Genomic DNA, 23,412 nt, shown 5'->3' on the forward strand with positions numbered 1-23,412 from the left:
AGCACTTCCACAGTTTTTAACTGAGAGCTTCCTCTGCCAATGACCATTTTGCATGCGTATATCGTGTGGCAGGCACGAAGATACTCTATGCCCAAGGAAGTCAAGGAAATTTCCTTTACGAAAAGATCCTGGACCGACCGGAAATCGAACCCGTCACCCTCAGCATGGTCATGCTGAATACCCGTGCGTTTACCGCCTCGGCTATATGGGCCCTTTGGCGGTTTTCGTGCAACCATTTTTGAACAAAATTTCAAATAACTCGAAAAAATGGTTTCTGCGAAAATGGAAAACATTTTCCACCTCAAAAAATTCAGAAGATACCTTGATCCATACTCTACGTGTGCACGAAAACCGATTTTGAAAATATTGCTTCGTTATTTAATAAAAAATCAAAAATCGAAAAAATGAAAAAATGATTCCAGTTTCGCCTTAATTGCAAGCACGAAAAACCGAAAGTTGCCAATTTTCATTGGGAAATCAAAAGATTTTTCGTGAGTTTGGTGGCCTAGCTTCTAGAAGAACGTTCGATGCAAACATATCTTGACACCACCATTCACCTATAGTAATGATCAAGTTCCATTCAGGAATGGTTTTAAGAGGGCAGTCTATTTATTGCACCCATAAACAAATAGAAACGCTCCATAGAAAATTTAAAAAGCGCTCCATAAAGAAAGAACAAATATTCCATGAAAATGTGCAATGTTACCCATAAATTATTGAAAACGTTCCATACTTTATAAAAAATGTACCGGTAAAACATAAAATTTTCTCATGTAAAGTGAAATTTTGCACCAATAAATAATACTGAAATGCTTCATAGAAAAATACAAATGCTCCATAGAAAAATGCAAATGCTCCATAAAAAAATAAAATTGTACCCATAGAAAATTGAATATTGCTCCATAGAAAAATTAAATTGCACCATAAAAAATTGAAATTGCACCATAGAAAATATATGAACTCTCAATAAGTACTATCAAACTGCACCAAAGAAAATATGAATTACTCCATGAAAAATTGAAAATCCTCCATAGATAGCATATACTCATAATTTAATTCGACAGGGCTGAATTGTTTTACATTGCACTGCATTAGTGGTGCAAATGTTTAAAGTTATGGAGAATTTTTATTTTTTTATGGAGCAAATTGTATTTTATGTGGTGCAGTTTGATAATACTTATGGAGCATTTGTATATTTTATATGGTGCAATTTCAATTGTTTATGGTGCAATTTAATTTTTCTATGGAGCAATATTCAATTTTCTGTGGGTACAATTTTATTTTTTTATGAAGCGTTTGCATTTTTCTATGGAGCATTTTCATTTTATTATGGAGCATTTCAGTATTATTTATTGGAGCAAAATTTCACTTTTAATGAGAAAATTTTATCTTTTACCGGTACATTTTTTATAAAGTATGGAACGTTTTCAATTATTTATGGGTAACATTGCACATTTTCATGGAACATATGTTCATTCTTTATGGAGCGCTTTTTGATTTTCTATGAAGCATTTGAAATTTGTTATGGTTGCAATAACCTTTTGCCTTTTAAGAGTTGGGCCATTTTGGCCCATCTTGGCATTTTGGGCTTTGTTCCCCTACAGGGGTAAGGACGGTTGAGGTGATTGAAAGGTGGAAGCAGCACTTCGATACGCACCTGCATGGCAAGGAGAGCGTAGGCATGGCAACAAAGAACAGATTATGTCAGTGCTATAGAGGACGAAATTGATCGAATTTCCATGCTGCTGAGGAGACTACCTAGGTATTCAAAAGTACAGGTAAGATGGAATTTCATGGCCTAAGCAGTTTGATAGAGGTTACTCCAAGCTAAGCAGCTACAGGGGGTGGCCAAAATGTTTGGGATAGGTAACTTTTTTTCTCTCACAAAAAGTTCAACATGCTATAACTTTTTATAGAGTGCATCAAAAAATCTCAAATTTTGACTGTTTGTCAACCTATTATATGTGCATCATTGGTACAAATTTCTGCTCGATTGATTAATGTTTCGCAAAGTTGGAACCGTTCGTGTAAAACACTATTTTTTAGACAACTCATTTTTGAGCTGTCATATCTCAGAAACCAGTGAACCAGTGAATTGAATAAAATTTTGAACGTACACTAACAATATGTGAATGCTTCACAAACTATGAAAACATAGGTACTTTTTAAACGTCAAAAAAGTTACCTTTTGGATTTTTCTCGAAAAAATGTCAATAAATTTTAGTGTTGATATCCAAAGATTTTCCACTTTTGTTCTCAAGTTATCTCTAATCAGATATATTAGAGTCTATTTAGATTGAAGGAAGAGCACATTTAGTAATTTTTGTGTGGTATTGTAAATTTGACTTATTTTCCTCTATATGGGTACAAATTTCAACCCGGTATAACTTAATCCGCCGTGAGAAAGTATTACATTTTAAAACGTCGTATTAAATATCAATATATTGTTGATAAATGTTAAAAAATTCATTCAATTCTGTTCACTGGTTTCCGAGATGTGACAGTTCAAAAAATAGTTGTCTAAATATTAGTGTTTTACCGGAACGGTTCTTACTTCGCGAAAAATTAATCAATCGAGCCCAAATTTGTACCAATGATGCACATATAATAGGTTGACATACGGTCAAAATTTGAGATTTTTTTATGCACTCTATGAAAAGTTACAGCATGTTGAATTTTTTTGTGGGAGAAAAAAAGTTGTCTATCCCAAACATTTTGGCCATCCCCTGTACATTAGGGGGATTCACTTAACAGCGTAAACTGATTAAACTGATTAAACGTCGCGATCACCAAGGCAATTTTTGATTATTTCATGCGCAAAATCATGAAACATTTCAAATAAGCAGAAATTCATGGCTTACGCAGCAATTTAATCTGTTTAGTGAGAACCCCTATTGTTTTTTTTTCAAAACTTGAAAATTCTGTTTTCTGATAATCATATTTTTTTCCAAAATATTCTCCCTTGTCGTTACGCCTGGAAATCACCACAGCAAATGGAATTGTCAATCGACTATGTTACACTGAAATCAATTGCATTGTAATCTGAACGACAAACGCGTTCTTAACCCTAAAAGGGATACCTGGGGTCCATTTGGACCCCAGCCGCCTTTCAGAGCTCGTCTTTAATGGAACACACTCAGCGAGGTGACGAAACTGAGGCCATGAAGGTTTCTCTTTTAGGGTTAAACTCACAAGTATAAAATTTTGTTAAATATACCATGAAATCAGTGAAGTTGAGAGAAAAATTGTTGTTTTGAACCAATTTTCCATCGTGATTGTATGGAAAAAATAACCGCTCAGTGTTTTCAAAACACCAACTTAGCGCGAGCACATTTGATAGTATAAACAACAATCCTTATGGTAAAAATAATAAATAGTCATAGTTCGGTGATACCACACTCTCTATTTTACCATGCCTGTGGTAGTATTAAATATATTCTATCAACAAAATGTAACCGTAGTTATTTTGTGGTTAAATTTACTAGTAATGTTGTCAGGTGTTTGTTGACACGCAAATACTTGTGTTGTTTACAGTTCTTTAGAGATAAAGTTCATTGTTATCCAACTTTTTATTAGAAAACACCATTGTTTAAGATACTAGAACATAGTCGATAATTAATGGTTTAAGAATTTCAAAAATAAATACAAAAGGTTGTTGAAGGTAAGTTAATGTTTCACATGAAACTATAATTTTATGTTATTCGCTTGCTACTTTTTCATTTTAGATGCTGATGTGGTCACCTTCCGGTCCGGATTACGACGACCTCAATAATGGTCTTTATCATTTAGTTCATTTAATGACTATCCGAGCTGATCAAGAGAATTTCTAGTCTCACAAGGTAAGTTTACATCAGCCTATATGAAACAAGTTGGTTTCAGTTTCTTAATGATTGCCGTGCTATTTTCAGAACTGATGATACTGAACAGCTCCTGAAAATTTCAGGCAGTCGGCCGGTGCGGAAGGGCTCCATGATACACAACCGAAGGCTGCTGGCTGGTAACCTCGGATAATCTCACCAAGTATTATTAGGTGTCAAGAAGCTGCTGATATGTGCCAATCGTGGCAGCATTTAAAGTAAATGTTATGTAATGTTTGTATAATTTTTGTTATAATAATAATAAAATAAAATTATGTCAAATAGTGGAAGGTCTATTCTAAATTACAATGTAATACAACAAAAATACTGTCACGCTGCAGTAAATTGAAAATAGTCAAAATGACTACTTTCGGTTGCATATTGAACTGACGAATTGTACATTCAATAGTAGAGACAACAACCTCAATAGAAACTCAAAAAATAGTCAAAAATACTACATTTATTCTTATAATAAATATGAAGACACTTCGGCTGAAAAGCGTTGGTGCGAGTCTGTTAATTGAACCCCTATTGTAGAAATTTTCACTACAAAGCTGCTTTCAGTGTATGATTGACGGACACTTCTCCGAAATTATCGACATCAGGACTTATGGTACCAACATCGCCTCTGGATCACTACCTGCTGATGGTAAAAATGCGCTCTAACCTTTCCATCATCAAGAAAGTCTGGACTGCAACGGCACAACTTTAAGCGACAGAAATAACGGGGTACCGTAAACCGGAGTCAAATTGACTTTTTTGAGGTTTTTCAATGTGATTCTTACTTAGAGGAAACCGTTGGTACTAAACAATTGATTGCCACTAGTATTACCTATGAAGTTTCTGTGCTTATATTTTTATGGAGCCTATTTTACGATGTAATATAGTTATTCTGGACAAGAATAAGTTCTTGTACCGAATTTTCGAACCCTCTGTGGATAACTGACACTGAAGAAGATTACAAGTGGTAGTCGAAATACGCGTATCTGTCAAAGGATAAGGAAAATATGGCGGAATCAAGCGGTACAAAATAGATTACATTCATTCGAAAAATAAGTTGTTAAACTGTTAGATTTTGTTTAAAAAGTAATTTAATGTGGCTGAACTCGCTTATTTCATAGGAAATTGCCTACGCGGTTTCGTATCAATTTCAAAAGTTAATTTAGCTTTTAACTGCATATTTACAAGTTGTAAGAGTTTTGGCGCTTATTCGTAATCAGAAGATCAAAAATAAGTGAAAAAGCAGTTTTAAATTTCAACTGATGTTTAATTGTATGCTGATCAAGTTCACCCCAATGTGATATTTTCACTTTTTCGGGTTTGAAGTTATTTAACTTTATGTTAAAATATGTTGAACCAAATTTGTGTCACGTAGATTTTTAGAGGTCCATCCAGTACTGATTTTTCAGAAATTTGAATTGGTGCTCACGTTATCAGCAAAAGCTGTTTTAAAGTGATCAATTTGACCCCGGTTTACGGTATCGCCTCAGCATACGCGCAGAATCTCGTGGCAGCGTTGGCACGAATGTGGAACAACACAAACAGAAGCGGAAATAGCAGACCTGTTTCTTTCGGTAGAAAAATAATTGAGCCACCTAGAAGAACCGGAGTGCGAGGAAATGGAACTGCTATGCCGTCCTTGAGAAACACGAAAGTTCCCGCAACGGCTTTGTGGTGCTGAAATACATAATATTATGCAGAAATAAGGATGGAAGCCTTTTGCCAAACGGACGTTAGGTGATCGAAGGGTTGAGCAGCTGAATGGCTGGGAGAACGTAGCTGGTAAAGATGATATCGCAGCTGAATACATCAAAATGGACTCAGAAAAGTTGGCCACCTGTCTGTAACGATTGATAGCTAGGACTTGGGAAACTGAAAAGCTACCGAGTGGAAAGAAGAGGTAATCTGCCCCATTTGGAATGTGAGAACTTTAGAGCGATCACCAATTTGAGTTCCGCTAACAAAGTGCTATCCCAGATCATCTGCCGTCGTCTGTGATCTAAAACGAATGAGTTCGTGGGAAGTTGTGAAGTCGGCTTCATCGATGGCCAATCGACAACGAATCAGACCTTTAACGTACGACAAATCCTTCGGAAATGCCATGAATATCAGGTCCCAGCACATCACCTGTTCATCGAAATGAAGGCGGTATATGACAGTATCGACCGTACAGAGCTATGGTGAATCATGAACGAAAACGGCTTTCCTGGGAAGCTTACTAGACTGAACAAAGCAATGATGGACGGTCTCAGGGATGCCTCCTGAAATTCAACTCATATTCTTGTTAAAGATTTTGCTAAGCAGATGGCTATGTGCGATTTTGCCGAGCCCACGAATTTGTTTTGAGTATGTAGAGTTCCTTTGAGGATTTTTTGCTGGTGTTCTTTGAAAAATTCACAATGCCGTTCATCCACTAGAAGAGTTTCTCCAAATGCATATTAACTCTACAGGACGCGCTACATTTTAGAAACTACAACACTACCAAAAAAAACTCGCTCGTTGTATACAGTGCGAGCGCGGTGCAGTTTTTTTATACCCAACAGGCGTGCATACTGAAACGATAAGAATTTCCTTCTGAAATCCTTGCTCGGATTACTACTTGATCTCCTAGTAATTTTACTCGTACTCTCATACTGATCCTACCAAAAGTCTTATTGAAATCCTGGAGAGTGCTCTCTAGGTTCCTCCTGGAGCTCCTCGTGAGATTTTTTCTATTATTTTTCTAGTAGTTTATCATAAAACTCCTACAAGGATTTTTGGACCAACATGGTTCTTCCTGCAATTTCTCTTATTGTTGGTTTCCGGGGTTTCTGGGGTGTAGTATATCATCAGGAGGGTAAAGTTGATCACTATAATCTATAATGCATTACTTGTCACTTTTTCCTGGCTGAATTTCAAAAGGCTGAATGAACAAAAGGCTGAATACGAAAGGCTGAAAATTGAAAAGGCTGATAATTCGAAAATGCATATATAAGCACATCTTTTCTTGGAGTAACGCCCGAACTGAGATCGAGCCTGTCCCAACAAACATTTTTTCTGTATAAGAGTGGATTCTTAAGCAAACTTTAGCTTTAGAAACTATTATTCAGCTAGTTCTGATACTTGGGCTCTTCTCAGCTTTGGCATATCGTGTAACAGGCACGAAGATACTCAATGCCAAAGGGAGTCAAGAAAATTTTCATAATGAAAAGTTCTTGGTCCGATCGCGAATCGTACGCGTAGCCCTCAGCATGGGCCCTAGTTTCGAAACTGAGCCGAAACTGTTTCAGCCTTTTGCTGCATTCAGACTTCTGTAATTTTAGACTTCATGTTTCAGCCTTTTGTTATTTCAGCCTTTCGTAATTCAGCCTTTTGTACGTAACCACCGAGCAGAGATATTGAATTTATTCGCGTTTTATACCTATTTTTTCCACTGTGCAACGAATTGATTCTTCAGTAATATGGTACACATCGAACAAGAACAAGTCTGGTTTATTTAGTATATTCAACGAAATGGATATTCAAATAGAATTGACAAGACGTCCATTCCCGAATTGACCATTCTATTTGCTTGCCAGTCTCATGATTCAATTTGTCTATATTGCCGCAATGAAATTCCACTCAAATAAAAAAAAATCATACACAGCTATATACGAAAAACTTACCGATAGTGGTGATCAGCGTCAGCGAATATAGAAATGCCGAAGCATAGGTCCATTTGTAGGGTTTGGCGTTGCTCTGGACATTCGTCACTTGCTGCGCCTTGGAGGCTCTCACTGCTCTCAAGATGGTGTCCTGCCAAATATAGGAAAAAGAAAAAGATTTTTTTTTTGTGTTGTAGACACACTGAATCATGCTGTCGAATGAGTTTCGTGAAATGTGGGGTGGAAGGATGAATTTATTGGAAAATGCTCCCCAAGCCATCGCCACATCGTTCCAAAAAGGGATGTAAACATTGGTAATAAAATAAAACTAGAGAGAGTATCGATGTATGTATCTTCCTCCCACATCTGCACGTCCTTGAGTTAGGAGTTGTTTATCGCTATTCCATATCTAGATTGTGCTGGGGTAGTAGATTTAGTAGAATCATATCGTTTGTCATGGATATCGACGCAGGGGTAAAACTATTTAAATAAAGCCCAGAGGGCGTGTGCATAGAATGAGTTGCTTACCGTGGGAAAGTGTTTAGCAGCATAGTACGTAGCGTCGGTGGAGGCCAAGCGACCCGGCGTAAAAAAGGTTCATCGGAACAAAAAAAGTTAATGGATTACATGTTTTATGGATAATGGCTAGCAGCATAAATTCCAGATCTATCACGCTCAGACTGGTTGCCATTGCGGTTGCTGGTGCTGCTGGTTGGTACGCGATGGCAGTCAGTGGGTTTTGCATGGATGATTTTATTTTACGTTGCGGTTCCCTATTCAGCGCACAATCGTAATGAAAGCGCTGGGCGAATTTTGGGGAAAAGTTTTATGGGACAGTGAAACATTGCCGTTACGTAAGAAAGATTCCCGCTCGCTAACGCTGTTCGTTACTTAGAAGAGAAGTGAGCGTTCTTTTTTAGTGGCGAATTGGTTTGGGAAAAGTATCTAGCGTCGGTTTCCTTTTGCCATAAATTATTAACTGATTTAAAGTTTTCTTTCGCACTTCTACCTAGAGGACATTTCTAGTGGTACGAGTCTATGGACTGGCTCTATTCAATTACAAACAATGCGTTGCTTCGACGGAAGTGGTTTTCATTTCCATGTTGATTCAGAAGCCACATCCGCGTGTGAAGTATTTGAAGTCTGGTAAGCCATACCCGGAAATTCACTAATTTAGTGAATACTTTTTCAAAATCTGCGGGTTGTATACTTTCTATTTAAATTTTTTTCTGGCTTTACGTTTCTATTGGAATATGGTCTTTCTATGTTCAACTTAGCGTAATTATTTGAAGCCCCCAATGGCAATTTATATTGTGTGCCAAACCCAATGATGCACTCTATTACCCACTGGAGGTGACCGAGCTTCGGTTGCACACAGGTAACTCAAGCGCAGTAAGCCTATGCTCTGCTGAACATCTTCAGAAAATCCACACATCCGGAAGCAACGATGTGCAAGCGGCATGGCACCGCATGGGTTGGGTGACACTAACCTGAAACGGTGGATTGGCTAATGTCGGCGATGTCTATCGTCCCATGAAATCGTAGCAAGGCCGTACAGTATGTCCCCGACCTGTAACTAGCTTAGGCCACTAAAAGGGTAGGAGTAAGGTCAGATGAAAACATAGAGCTGATCCGGCTCTGAGCTGAGTTCCCATAGGGGGCTGCACGGTGGGACGATTGGCGAAATACGTGAACTTTTTTCAGTAGCGTCTTTGAACTCTGGTACTCACAAGTTCCTACCTCATGCTTCCACGGGTCAAGCGATAACAAAGACCGCCAGCTAAGAGTTGTGTGCTTAGCTGGTAGTGCAGCCTCGGCACTGTTGTCCTTCTGACTTCAGCTAGATTGAGGAGATACGACCCGAGCGTCTGTTCACCAAGGAGGTGCGGCTCAAACAGCATCTGCACTGACATCCAGCGGCTGAGTAAGAAACGCTGCACCCCGTCCAGCTAGATCCAAGGTGGTAGCCCCATCAGCGTGGTCGTCCCAGTGTTGGTTGGGACGTTAAACAGAACTGTCACGATGACCCTCCGGCGAGACAGGATAGTTGGCATAGGCCCAATAAGCCACCCGTTAGAATCCCCATTGCAAATAACATAGGAGAAACTACAATCGACAAAGACCCACGCCACGAAATAAGGACTACGGTTGGAAACTTGGAACATGGAATTGCAAGTCACTAGGTTTCACAGGATGTGACAGGATAATTTACGACGAACTACATCCCCGCAACTTCGCAGATCAACTACCAAGCGAGTTACTAAAACACTGGTGGAGAGGCATTGGTGAGAGCACTACACTGGGTCATTACCAAGATCTGGGTGAGGAAGAGGCAGAGCCTGATACTATTGCCAAAGGCGGGGAAACCACCCGGAGACCCGTCGGCATATAGACCAATATGCTTGATTGACACGGCGGGGAAGGTGCTCGAAAAGATCATCCTCAATAGAATGTTGAAGTTCACTGAGGGCGTAAATGGTCTCTCGAGCAACCAGTATGGCTTCCGGAAGGGGAGGTCCACCGTAGACGCTATCTTGTCGGTTACAAAAACCGCCGAGAAAGCACTCGAGCCTAAGAGGAGGGGAATTCGCTTCTCCGGGGTAGTGACTCTGGATGTAAGGAATGCATTTAATAGCGCCAGTTGGGCTGCTATTGCCGATGCGCTCCTGCGTCTGGGGATACCGGAGTACTTGTACAAGATTCTCGGAAGCTACTTCCAGAATCGCGTACTAGTTTACGACGCGGAGGTGGGCCGGAAGTGCTTTCACATAACCTCAGGAGTCCCGCAAGGTTCCATCCTGGGTCCGGTGTTATGGAATGTCATGTACGACGAGGTGTTGAGGTTAGAGTACCCAGTGGGAGTGGTGATCGTTGGATTTGCCGACGATATTACGCTCGAAGTCTACGGTGAAACGATCGAGGAGGTGAAGTTGACTACCGACCACTCGATCAAGGTTGTGGAGGCGTGGATGCGGTCCAGAAAACTGGAGCTGGCTCACCACAAGACAGAGGTGACGGTTGTTAACAACATGCAGTCGGCGCAGCAGACGGAGATCAGTGTAGGAGAGTGCACTATCCTGTCGAAGCGCTCTGTCAAGCACTTGGGCGTGATGATCGACGACAAGCTTACCTTCGGTAGCCACGTCGATTATGCCTGTAAAAGAGCCTCCACAGCTATTGCGGCACTGTCCCGGATGATGTCCAATAGCTCAGCGGTGTACGCCAGTAAGCGCAAGCTTCTGGCTAGTGTTGCTACGTCCATACTTAGGTATGGCGGCCCGGCGTGGGGTACCGCGCTAAGTACTGAATGCTACCGACGGAAGCTGGAAAGTACTTACAGGCTTATGTGTCTGAGGGTTGCAAGCGCGTACCGTACCGTGTCACACGACGCTCTCTGTGTCATTACTGGTATGGTGCCTATCAGCATTCTTATCAGTGAGGACATGGAGTGCTTCGAAATGCGCGGCACAAGAGGCATACGCAAGACTGTCAGGATGGCCTCTATGGTCAAATGGCAGCGCGCGTGGGACAGTTCCACCAAAGGAAGGTGGACCCATAGGTTGATACCGAGGGTAGATAGTTGGATTAATAGGCGCCATGGGGAAGTTTCATTCCACCTGACACAGGTCCTTACAGGTCATGGTTGCTTCCGACAGTATCTACACCGTTTCGGGCATGCGGATTCTCCCGAATGCCCAGTGTGCAATGGTTTAGAGGAAACGGCGGAACACGTTTTGTTCGTGTGCCCGCGTTTTCGCACAATGCGTGACCGCATGCAGATTTATCCCCCTATGGTTTAGAAGGAAAAAAAAAAAAAGATCTGGGTGAAATGGCAGAGAGTCTGGGACTCTTCAACCAAGAGTAGATGGACACCCAGGCTCATACCGAGCATGTCCCGCTGGACGTGTAGGCCCCATGGCGAAGTGAACTTTCACCTGACACAATTCCTGTCGGGTCATGGGTGCTTTAGGTGGTACTTGCACAGGTTCGGGCATGCAAATTCACCCTCATGTCCGGAGTGCGCAAACAGGGCGGAAACGGCGGAACATGTGCTCTTCGAGTGCCCGCGTTTTGCGGTGCAGAAATCGAGCATGTTAGAGGTATGCGGCAGGGATACTACTCCCGATAACATTATAGAGAGGATGTGTACGGGGGTGGACGAGTGGAATGCCGTGTCGACCACGGTATCCACAATCGTGCTTCACCTCCAGAGGAGGAAATGGCGGGCCGACCAACAGTTAGTCGAGTTGGCCCCCTAGAGAAATGCCGTATGTGACGGCTGACAGATGATAGCGAGAGTGCGAAAGCACAGTCCCCCGCTCCTCTACGAAGTAATCCCTAACGGGCGTGCCGCGGAGCAAGGTCAGGTAGTGCAGAATGAGGTTTTTCTACGGTGTTGCTAATCAACAGATTTCCTCATTCTATTAAAAAAAAGATCTGAGAGGAGGAAGTATTACCAGAGGAGTAAATGGAAGGTATCGTGTGTAAAAAGGGCGATAAGTTGAATTGCGGGAACTATCGCGCGATCACACTACTAAGCGCTGCCTACATGGTACTCACTCAAATTTTATGCCGCCGTCTATCGCCGATTGCGAGAGAATTCGTGGGGCAACATCAGGATGGATTCATGGGTAAACGCCCTAAAACGGACCAGATGTTCGCCATCCGCTAGGTGTTGCAAAAATGCCGCGAATACAACGTGCCCACACATTACTTGTTCATCGATTTCAAATCGGCGTATGATACAATCGATCGATAACAGCTAAGGCAGATTATGCACGAATACGGATTCCCGGATAAACTGATACGATTAATCAAGGCGACGATGGATCGAGTGATGTGCGTAGTTCGAGTAACAGGGACACTCTCGAGTCCCTTCGAATCTCGCAGAGGGCTACGGCAAGGTGATGGTCTTTCGAACTTGCTGTTCAACATTGCGTTAGAAGTGCGGCCCTCGAAGCTGGTGAATGCGGCCCGCAGAGTGCTTTGGAAAAAGTTGATGATGAAGACATAATATTGAATGCTCTGTCTTGTAAACATATATGTCTATATCGTTTGTGATAACATCAATTTTTAGTTACAAGATGTGTTACAACTCTGTAATAATTTTAATGAATAAAAAAAATAATAATTTGCCAGGTAACTAAAAATCTTTACTGTAAATAACTTAGTTGTTTTTTTATATTTTCAACACATTTGGCCTAACCGAGATTAGATTGAAAACATTATTATAAACGACGTAGAAATCAAACATTCTTACAAGTAGTGGTGAACTACAAGTTTATACAAATATTTTTATCTATATTTTAAACATGAAATTACCGATGAGTTTTAAATATTAGCTTCTTTTGTAGCATGATGTTATTTTTTTTATTTTGTTTGTTAGATAACAAGGCAATATAGCGATTTATTCGCCATTTTATTAAACTTCAAGGAAACTTACATATTTATTGAATTCTTGAAGTTCAACGCATCCTTATTGATCTAACTAAGATATACGAAATTTAAGTATTCAAGTGCAAGTAATGTATATTAAAAATGTTCAAAAATCTATGATTTTACTTAATTCTTTTACTGCCTTGGTTGTTGTTAGGATTAGAAATATTTCAACACAATATTTAAATTTAAATCTTGCTATAGAATCCAGCTTCTACCAAAATTGCGTATTGTAACGCACCCTCACAGTCTATTGTGTAAAAAAACGCACTCGCATTCTATAAGCTAATTAGGCGATTTTGAGCTTCCTCTTTCGCTGTCGCCCAACCAGACCGGTCACCAGCACAGTAGTGTTATAGATAGTTATAATAAACCCACCGCAGTGAACACAGCCATATGAAATAAAGTGTACTCTCTTTTGCAAATAAACTCGGTTTTCGATAAGTAATCGCGTCGCAGTTTGTGTCCAAGTGATCTACCGAAATTTACGCCCGTGATTTCGACCCCGTTCAGAACATTTTGGTGCCGTGACCAGGATCACGGGTGTGTGAAAATCACTTTCTGGATCGTGTAATTCGACGCTAACACCTAACCCCATCACCCGTCGGGAGGATTTCCCGAAGGATTGCAGTACCGTACAACCATACAAGGCCTGTTTTTGGACAGGTACATGTGAGTATCTGTCCATTATTTTCCATCCCCATTGTACGGTGCTTCCTTGGTGGTTTTTTGGATCGATTTCAGTCCATTTCTGGTGTGATTGCTGCTGGGAGACACGAGGTTGTTGCTGCTGTTGCTGTGGATGGTTGCCCATTCCCCCCACTGGATTGAAACTGGTTCTTGCTGTTGCTGCAGTGATAGTACCACCGCCGATGCTAAAGTGAATTAAATTATCCAATCATCGGTTGGCCGATTGCGCTCATTCTGCCGAGCCGCTTTGTATGCACGCGAGCGGATAATCCACGTCCGTGGATCAACATCGTGTTCGAGGTTCCTGCTATTAATATAACACAAGGCCTGTCTTTGGACAGGCACAGGTGAGTGTCTGTCCAAGTTTTCATACCTCCCCCTTCGGTACTTCCTGGGTCCTCTCGATCATTACAGCTCCCATTTGGAAGTCGTCCGGCGCACACTATGTCGGAGAAGAAGATGAAGCAGAAGGAGCTCAAGCGTCGGAACATCATGGACTCGATCGCCCGCATCGATGAGTTCCTGATCAACTTCAATCCCGAACGAGACACCAAGGAGGTAGCGATACGATTGGCTAGATTGGACAAGCTGATGGAGAACTTCGAGGACATTCAAGGTGAATATGAAACTTTCGATGATTCCAATGAATTCGTGAAGAGCAATATGAGCATTAGGGCAAAGGTAGAAGAGCAATATTTTCGGGTTAAAGGTGGTCTTACGTCGCTGCAACCTCCTCCCGCAGCAGTCCCAACATCGACGGCGGTTCCGTCGGCACCGGCAGTTTCCCACTCGATCGGCGTGAAGCTTCCGACGATTACGCTGCCGCAATTTGATGGTGACCTGAACGACTGGTTGACGTTTCACGATTCCTTCAGTTCCTTGATACATTCTTCCGGGGATATTCCTTGCATCCAAAAGTTCCAGTATCTCCGTTCCGCACTGAAGGGCGATGCGCTGAAGCTAATTGAATCCCTGACAATCACCGCCGCGAACTATAGTGTTGCTTGGCAATCTCTGCTAAACCGTTATTCCAACAAGTATTTGCTGAAAAAGAAACACTTGCAAGCGATTACGTTTCCCCCAAAATCGCTTTCCAAATCCGCTTCCAAACTCTGTGTCGTTGTAGAGGAATTTCAACGGCATGTTAAAATTTTGGAACAGTTGGGTGAACCAACAGCTCAATGGAGTAGTTTGCTGGTTCAATTACTTTGCTCCAGGGTTGATGAGCAAACCCTCAAAGATTGGGAAGAGTACGTTTCCGCTGGTAACGACCCCACGTACACCAATCTGGTTGAATTTCTCACCAAAAAGATACGCACTCTGGAGTCTCTATCGATCAACGCAGATCATTTCGCACTATCCAGCCCAAACAAGCACAGTCCCCCCTCAAAGCCTTTGAAGTCGTCCCAAGGTCCCCCCTCGTCTAGGATCAATAGTTATGCTGCAACGGAAAACTACCTACCTGGATGTCATGCATGTAGCCAACAACATCTGTTGGTGAAATGTCCCGCTTTCGAGAAAATGTTGCTGAAGGATCGGTTGAATTTGGTCAATGCCAAGAAGATTTGCAGCAACTGCTTCCGCGGAGACCACTTCGTCCGCAAATGCTCCTCCAAGTTTTCGTGTCGTATTTGCCAGAAACGACACCACAGTTTGCTGCATCCTGGGTTCGACTCGTCAACGAACGGCAATGGAAACTTGAACTCCAGTCAAGGTCAACCACCTCAGGCGACTAACGTAGCACGATGTGAAATCGAGACGACCTCGGCGCCAACTGAGCAATCCATATCTTCCAACTCGGTGTCTGATCCACACAGTGTGAATGTGTTCTTGTCTACCGTCGTACTTATCATTGTTGATGGGTACGGGAGAGAGCACTTTGCTCGGGCGTTATTGGACTCGGGTTCGCAATGCTGTTTGATGAGCGAACGACTCTGCCAACAATTGCGATTGGTTCGCCGCCGAATCAACCAGCCCATCTTCGGTGTCGGTGAAGCGCAGATTCGGGCTGTTGGCTCTGTTAGTACCGAAGCTCGATCACGATTGGAGAAGTTCACTGTACCATTAGATTGCCTGGTTCTTCGTAACATCACAACAAATCTGCCTGCAGTTACGATCCCAAAGAACAATTGGTCCATTCCTGAGGGCATTAACCTCGCCGACCCAGAATACAACGTGTCTCGCAAGATTGACCTGATTATCGGTGCTGAACACTTCTACACCTTCCTGAAGGGTGGCCGGATAAATTTGGGAGAGTCATCGCCGACACTTGTGGAAAGCGTGTTTGGATGGCTTGTATCTGGGAAATCGTCGTATGCTCCAATTACCCACCCCCCTCTGTGTCATATATCCACCCTAGAATCGCTAGATAGAAACATCGAGAAGTTTTGGCAAGTAGAGGAAGTTGACACGAAGGTTCTGTCCCCAACAGAGCAGTACTGTGAAGAATTCTACAAGCGGACGGTATCCAGAGATCCCTCTGGTCGGTATGTGGTCCAATATCCCAAAAAGGAGGATTTCTCTCGAATGATAGGCGACTCCTACCCCACTGCATTGAGGCGGTTGGAAGGCCTTGAACGTAAGCTGGACAAAAATGAGCCCCTGAAGGAAAGGTATCAAGCATTTATGGCAGAATTCATCAACCTTGGGCACATGCGTGCAATCCCCCCCGAAGAGAAACTGCCCCCTGCGACGTGTTTCCTCCCCCACCACCCGGTTGTGAAGGAGTCAAGTTCGACCACGAAGGTTCGTGGTGTATTTGATGCATCCGCAAAAACCAGCTCAGGCTATTCCCTCAACGATGCCCTAATGGTCGGCCCGGTTCTACAAGACGAGCTGTATTTGATTGTTCTTCGGTTCAGGAGGTACAGAATAGTTCTACTGGCAGACATCGAGAAGATGTACCGTATGGTCCGCATGCACCCTGACGATCAGCCCCTCCAATGCGTACTGTTTCGGTTTTGCAAAGATGATCCCATCACCAAGTACGCTCTCACCACCGTAACGTATGGATTATCCCCGTCGTCGTTTTTAGCTACACGAACGCTCCACCAGTTAGCCGACGACGAAGGCAGTTCATTCCCACTCGCAGCCGAAGCCCTAAAGCAGGATTTTTATATGGACGATTTCATCCGAGGAGAGAATACCATCGACAGAGCTGTACATTTACGACAAGAGATGACGGAGCTACTCAACCGTGGAGGCTTTCGGCTGAGAAAATGGTGTTCCAATTTCCAGGAGGTCCTTGAAGGAGTACCAGAGGACGACTTAGCCACTCAATCCAACCGAACATTTGACCCTGACGAGACGATCAAAACTTTGGGACTCAGCTGGGAGCCATCAACCGATCAGTTTCGGTTCGACATCAACGTAGGAATGAAGGATGGACCGATTACAAAGCGCAAGATTCTGTCGGAGATTTCGCGTTTGTATGACCCACTTGGCTTGATTGCACCGATAGTAGTGAGGGCCAAGATAATGATGCAGCAATTGTGGATGCTTTCGTTGGAATGGGATGAGGAGGTACCTGTCGAAATACAAGCCAAATGGACGGCGTTTGTCACCGAACTACCGGCCTTATCCAGTTTCCGACTGGATCGCTATGCTTTTGAGGAAGGGGATGTGCAACTGCACTGCTTTGCAGATGCATCTGATGCCGCTTACGGGGCTTGTGTTTATGTGCGTACTATTGGGGTCAACGGAAATGTGAAGGTCGAGCTGCTCACTTCGAAGTCCCGAGTGGCGCCGCTCAAAAAACGTAGCATTCCCCGTTTGGAATTGTGCGCTGCGCAAATTGCTGCTCATCTTATGTCGAAGGTTCGCAATGCTCTTGGAATTGATGCGGTTTCTGTTTGGTACTGGTCAGATTCGATGGTGGTTCTCTATTGGCTCCGTTCCCCACCACAAGCATGGAAGACTTTTGTATCGAACCGTGTATCAGACATCCAAATCCTAACCCACGGATCCAAATGGCGACACGTATCCGGAATGGAAAATCCCGCGGACCTGGTATCGCGGGGCATGGCAGTCGAGCAGTTTACTTCGAGTCAACTTTGGAGACACGGACCTGACTGGTTGCGGGAGGGAGAGGACCTTTGGCCAGAACAAAAAGTTGGTTTGAAGGAGTCGGACAATGATGAGCTGCTAGAGCGGAAGATAACCAGCTTCGCAATTCAGACCACACCCCCACCTAACCCAATAATCACCCGATTCTCTTCGTACCACCGGCTAGTTCGAACAGTTGCTTATTGCTTTCGTTTCATCAACAATGCCCGAATGAAACAAAAGGAGAACTCAGAGTTCTTGTCCATCGAAGAGCTCGACCACTCCGTACTTGCCCTGGTTAAAATGGTTCAAAGTGAGTGCTACCAAGCTGAACTCCGAGCTCTAAAAAAGGGACAAACGGTTGCAACTCAATCCAATTTGAAGCTGTTGAACCCATTTGTTGATCCATCCGGCATAATACGAGTCGGTGGCCGGCTAAGACTCTCTGCTCAACCCTATGAAACAAAGCACCCGATATTGCTACCTGGTTTTCACCATTTTACCAAACTGCTCCTAACGTCCCATCACCGCAAGCTGCTGCACGGCGGCATTTCGCATACACTAGCTGTTGTGCGGAACGAATTTTGGCCAACCAACGGGAGAAGGGCAGTTCGTAGTACGATATGGAATTGCCATCGCTGTACACGTGTCAATCCTCATCCAATTAGGCAACCGGTAGGTCAAATCCCATCTGCCCGAATCACACCTAGCCGCCCGTTCTCTTCAACCGGCATAGATTACTGCGGCCCGGTGTTCGTAAAATCAAAAATACGTAGATCCGCTCCAACCAAGGCCTATATAGCACTGTTCGTATGTTTCAGCACCAAGGCTGTTCATATTGAACTAGTCGGAGATTTGTCGACGCAATCGTTCCTCTCTGCTCTACGGAGATTCATTGCTCGTCGTGGGTTACCCGAACACATATATTCGGATAATGCCACAAACTTTGCTGGGGCAAAACACGAACTTCATGCTCTCTACCAAATGCTCAATAACCGAACCGAAAATGCTCGTATCGCTACCTGTCTCGCAACGAATGGGATCAATTGGCATATGATCCCCCCTCGTGCCCCAAACTTCGGCGGCCTCTGGGAGGCCGCAGTTAAAGTGGCTAAAAAGCACCTCGTTCGCCAAATTGGGATTAGTTCGTTGCTGCAAGAGGACCTGGAAACAGTGTTGGTGCAAATCGAGGGAGCCATGAACTCCCGTCCTTTGGTCGCTTTATCGGATGACCCCAACGACCTTGAAGCGCTCACACCGGGGCACTTTTTGGTGGGCTCGAATCTTCAAGCACTTCCTGAAGCGGATTTGCGAGACGTCCCGGCCAACCGGCTGGACAGGTACCAATCAGCGCAGCAGAAGGTGCAACAGTTCTGGTACCGATGGACTTCCGAGTACCTCAAGGAGCTACAACATCAAGCTACAATCAACCCACGAAAGGTCGGCCTCAAGGTTGGTCAAGTAGTGATTGTCCAGGATCAACAGCTTCCACCGATTCGCTGGCCATTGGCCCGCATCATGCAGCTCCACCCTGGTCAAGACGGCGTGGTACGCGTTGTCACCATACGTACTGCTTCTGGAGTCTTCAAGAGACCAACGTCCAAGCTCTGTCTTCTACCGTCGACGATGGAGGAAGACACCGTAGCAGCGGCAGAAGATACTTCAGATAAGTGAAATACTGTTACTAAATATTCGACATCAATGAATTGAATTATTATTGTAATTTTGAAATATTCATTTCGGTGGCCGGTCTATGTTAGGATTAGAAATATTTCAACACAATATTTAAATTTAAATCTTGCTATAGAATCCAGCTTCTACCAAAATTGCGTATTGTAACGCACCCTCACAGTCTATTGTGTAAAAAAACGCACTCGCATTCTATAAGCTAATTAGGCGATTTTGAGCTTCCTCTTTCGCTGTCGCCCAACCAGACCGGTCACCAGCACAGTAGTGTTATAGATAGTTATAATAAACCCACCGCAGTGAACACAGCCATATGAAATAAAGTGTACTCTCTTTTGCAAATAAACTCGGTTTTCGATAAGTAATCGCGTCGCAGTTTGTGTCCAAGTGATCTACCGAAATTTACGCCCGTGATTTCGACCCCGTTCAGAACAGTTGTTTTTTTAATTGATTTTTATTTTGCGGCCCGTGGCATAGGAAAAAAAGCTCGATTTGGCCTGCGGTATGCTTCAACCTGAGCACCACTGCAGAAGGTGTAATAAGGAGAGCGGGGATTAACACGAGTGGGACGATTTTCACGAAGTCCGTTCAGCTGTGTGATTTCCCTGATGATATTGATATTATAGCTCGTAAATTTGAGGCGATGGCGGAAACGTACATCCGACTAAAGAGTGAAGCCAGGCGAATCGGATTAGTCATTAATGAAGACAAAGTACATGATGGCAAAGGGCTCCAGGGAGGAATCTCCGCGCCCGCCACCCCGATTTTATATCGACGGTTATGAAATCGAGGCGGTTGAAGAATTCGTGTACTTGGGCTCACTGGTGACCACCGACAACGACACCAGCAGAGAAATTCAGAGGCACATTGTGGCAGGAAATCGTGCTTACTTTGGACTCCGCAGAACTCTACGATCGAATAAAGTTCGCCGTAACACGAAGTTAACTATCTACAAAACGCTGATTAGACCGGTAGTCGAAACCGGCATGAAACATGGATCCTACGTGCAGAGGACCAACGCGCCCTTGGAGTTAACGAATGAAAGGTGTAGCGTACCATCTACGGCGGAGTGCAGATGGAAGACGGGACTTGCAGAAGGCGAATGAACCATGAGCTGCATCAGCTACTGAGAGAACCAACCATCGTCCATACCGCGAAAATCGGGAGACTATGGTGGACGGGTCACGTCATCAGGATGTCGGATAGCAACCCGACTAAAATGGTTCTCAAGAGTCATCCGACCGGTACAAGAAGACGTGGTGCGCAGCGATCAAGGTGGGTCAACCAAGTGGAGGACGATCAGCGGACCCTCCGCAGAGTGCGGAACTGGAGACAAACAGCCATGGACCGAGTGGAATGGAGACGGCTACTATGTACAGCAGAAGCCACCCCGGCCTCAGCCTGATCGGTAAGGTAAGTACGTATTTTATGAATGGACCCCCAAAAATCGTTTTATTCATTTATTTCGAAAACGCGTAGTTTTGAAAAGTTGCAATGTTCTACAAAGTTCTGGAAAATGTCAAAATACACAACTTTGTAGAAGCGAATAGGGTTCTAAAATGTCAATAGGGCTAGTTATGGCTATTTTTGAGCAAAAAAAAAGCCATTTTTCGAGGCTCAATAACCATCTTGGATGAATCTTGGCAAATGAAACTCCACTAAGTTCAATATGTATGATTATTAGTTGAATACCCTGATGGTTTCGGCTGTATCCTCGTGTATCCTTTGCAGGGGTTCTTATTCTCACTACATCCTATTTTTGACGCTAAAACAATAATATCGGTGTGTGTATGCCATTTAGAACCCCATTATCTTCTGCAAAGTGATAAATATTAACTATTCGCATAATTGTATGAATTATTGCGCCTACCAAAATCAATTATTATCGATTTATCATCATATTATTTTAAAAACTCTGCATAGAAGTGAGCTAAAACAGTCGGCCAAATGTATCCAATTGATCTCACCAGCAAGCAAAATATATTCGTGCATTCAAAACATGAATGTAAATATGCATATGCTTTTTTTAACACGTATAGTAACCAAATAAACAGCAAGTCTAGATAACCTGGAATTATCTGCGTCAGCATTGGTATCCATCCCAACTTTGAAACATAACTACAAAAGGATTTGCGGAAATTAAAAGGGGTACTTTCAGCTATCGAAAACAGCATTAATTTGTCAGGTGCTGATGAAGCAAGAGAGTGTGTGTATTTATACGGGATGCTCATTGAACACATGGCAGGAGTAACTCTAGATTGAGCCAATAAAATGGTGAAACAGCTTTTCCAAATTAGTTCTAGTAATCCAATTCGTACCCAAAACAACTTTTATGATTATTGATTAGGGAAACCTTTACTCTTCATAGATGTTGTGCATATCCACAACATTTTTAATAACTAGAAATCATCACTATGGTCCACTGCACGAATTTATTGTGGCCTAGTTATCAAAATTCGTAATATGAGAACCAACAAGATCGCTTTTGGACACTTACGGCAAAAACATATGGAAGTGCCCAAAACATATTGGCGTAACGCTGTGTCCAACATACGTTGATTCCCCTATAACAAAATCAAAATTAGTTTCCAATTTGCTGTCAGACGTTGCTCGGGTATGTGTCACATCTTGTGATAATTTATCTCGAGAACAAAATGATGCAAACCAAAAATAGTAGTAAAATGGAATAGCAGAAAAGGAATCGATTCAGAATGCGCTAAAAGTTAACCAATAGATGGACAATATTTCCATAGCAAAATCGTTACAATTTGAAATACACAGTATTGTGATTAATGATTCCAATGATGCAATGATGCCCTGTGTTGCATTAAACCGTGCACTGGATTTGCATTTCATCACTATCCTTGCATGACGCTCTTTATGAACCGAAGTAGGTAATGGTCTCATTAGTAAATGATATCGTTTAGCATTGCTCTGCATCATTAGGTGAACTGTTGCTGTTGTGTCACTGGCGTCTATGAGAAATAATCATATGACTTTACAACAAAGCCGATATATACATGCGCATGTATTATAACAAGCAACCTAACAAAAGTTTAATCATTAAAACTTTGTTGGGAGATCAATACACTTTCGGCTAATTAATATGCGGATGTGCTATGAAAGAAAAGTTTATCATATTTTTGCACTTGGGATATGATTATCATTCCGACTAACGATGTTCAAGTTAGCTAGTTGATCTGTAGTTAATTGCTAATTTATTCGCTCCCTCTCTGTAGCCAATAATGGTATCGGACCATTCAATATTTATTTCATTTATCCAACTATTCAACAACTATCATGGTTCGTCGCTATAGGTGTGGGCATAAGTTATTGAGTTATAATTTTTTTTATGGATATGTTTGTGATTTCCCTTCACTGTTCCCAAGTACTTGTATTTAAAATGACAGCGAGAAAAACTGATATCAAAATGTGATATCAATTTGTTGTTGAATACAAATCATGTTTTCAATTAGCTTTTGTTGTCGGACTTCGTTTGGGTAGAAAATGCGTTATCATTTTTTTCTGGTTTCTGTTTTGTGTGGATTCCAATTTTATAGAAATTTGCTCAAAATATAGCTTCATCTATGCTATACTTTAGCTCACTATATGTAATCGATGTGCTCAATCTCTTTTGCAACTCATAGGGCATTGTTCAGCGTTAACTTTTACTTGATGTGCTGTCTTTTCGAATGGTATTCATTTGAACAGAATGATGGCACAGCGCCTGGCATCCCTTACCAAACCATCCTGTCAAATTTTATCAGTTGAACAACCAACGACACTCAAGCTTTATCATCTCATGATTTAATCATGTATCTGCAAAGCGCGCATTTCGAAACATTCATTTGCAGTAAACAGCAAGTTTATCGCACTCTCTGATACAGTTTCACAGCCCGTTAGCATTAGCAGGAAAATCCTCATATAGTGGATTTTGATAACGAAAAAGACTGTAGGAATTGGAGCATAAAATTTATTTTATACCAGAATCGTGCCCGGAAAGAGAAACACGCTGCAATGCCGAGCGGAGGGTGCTAGCGAAATCGTCGTCATCGTCATCGGTGAGCACATCTAAA

The 23,412-nt window shown here is 42.6% G+C and overlaps 1 protein-coding gene across 1 annotated transcript in view; it reads right to left on the reverse strand.

Moving 5' to 3' along the window:
- Positions 1 to 23,412, reverse strand: part of LOC134291447 (potassium channel subfamily K member 10-like) — a 370,248-nt gene that overhangs the window by 25,974 nt on the left and 320,862 nt on the right. The window contains exon 7 of the mRNA XM_062859186.1: positions 7,502 to 7,631. Within this exon, the coding sequence (XP_062715170.1) occupies positions 7,502 to 7,631 (130 nt within the window). The remainder of the gene's footprint in view (positions 1 to 7,501; positions 7,632 to 23,412) is intronic.

Source organism: Aedes albopictus, chromosome 3 (assembly GCF_035046485.1).
Source record: "Aedes albopictus strain Foshan chromosome 3, AalbF5, whole genome shotgun sequence".
NCBI classification, from domain to species: domain Eukaryota; kingdom Metazoa; phylum Arthropoda; class Insecta; order Diptera; family Culicidae; genus Aedes; species Aedes albopictus.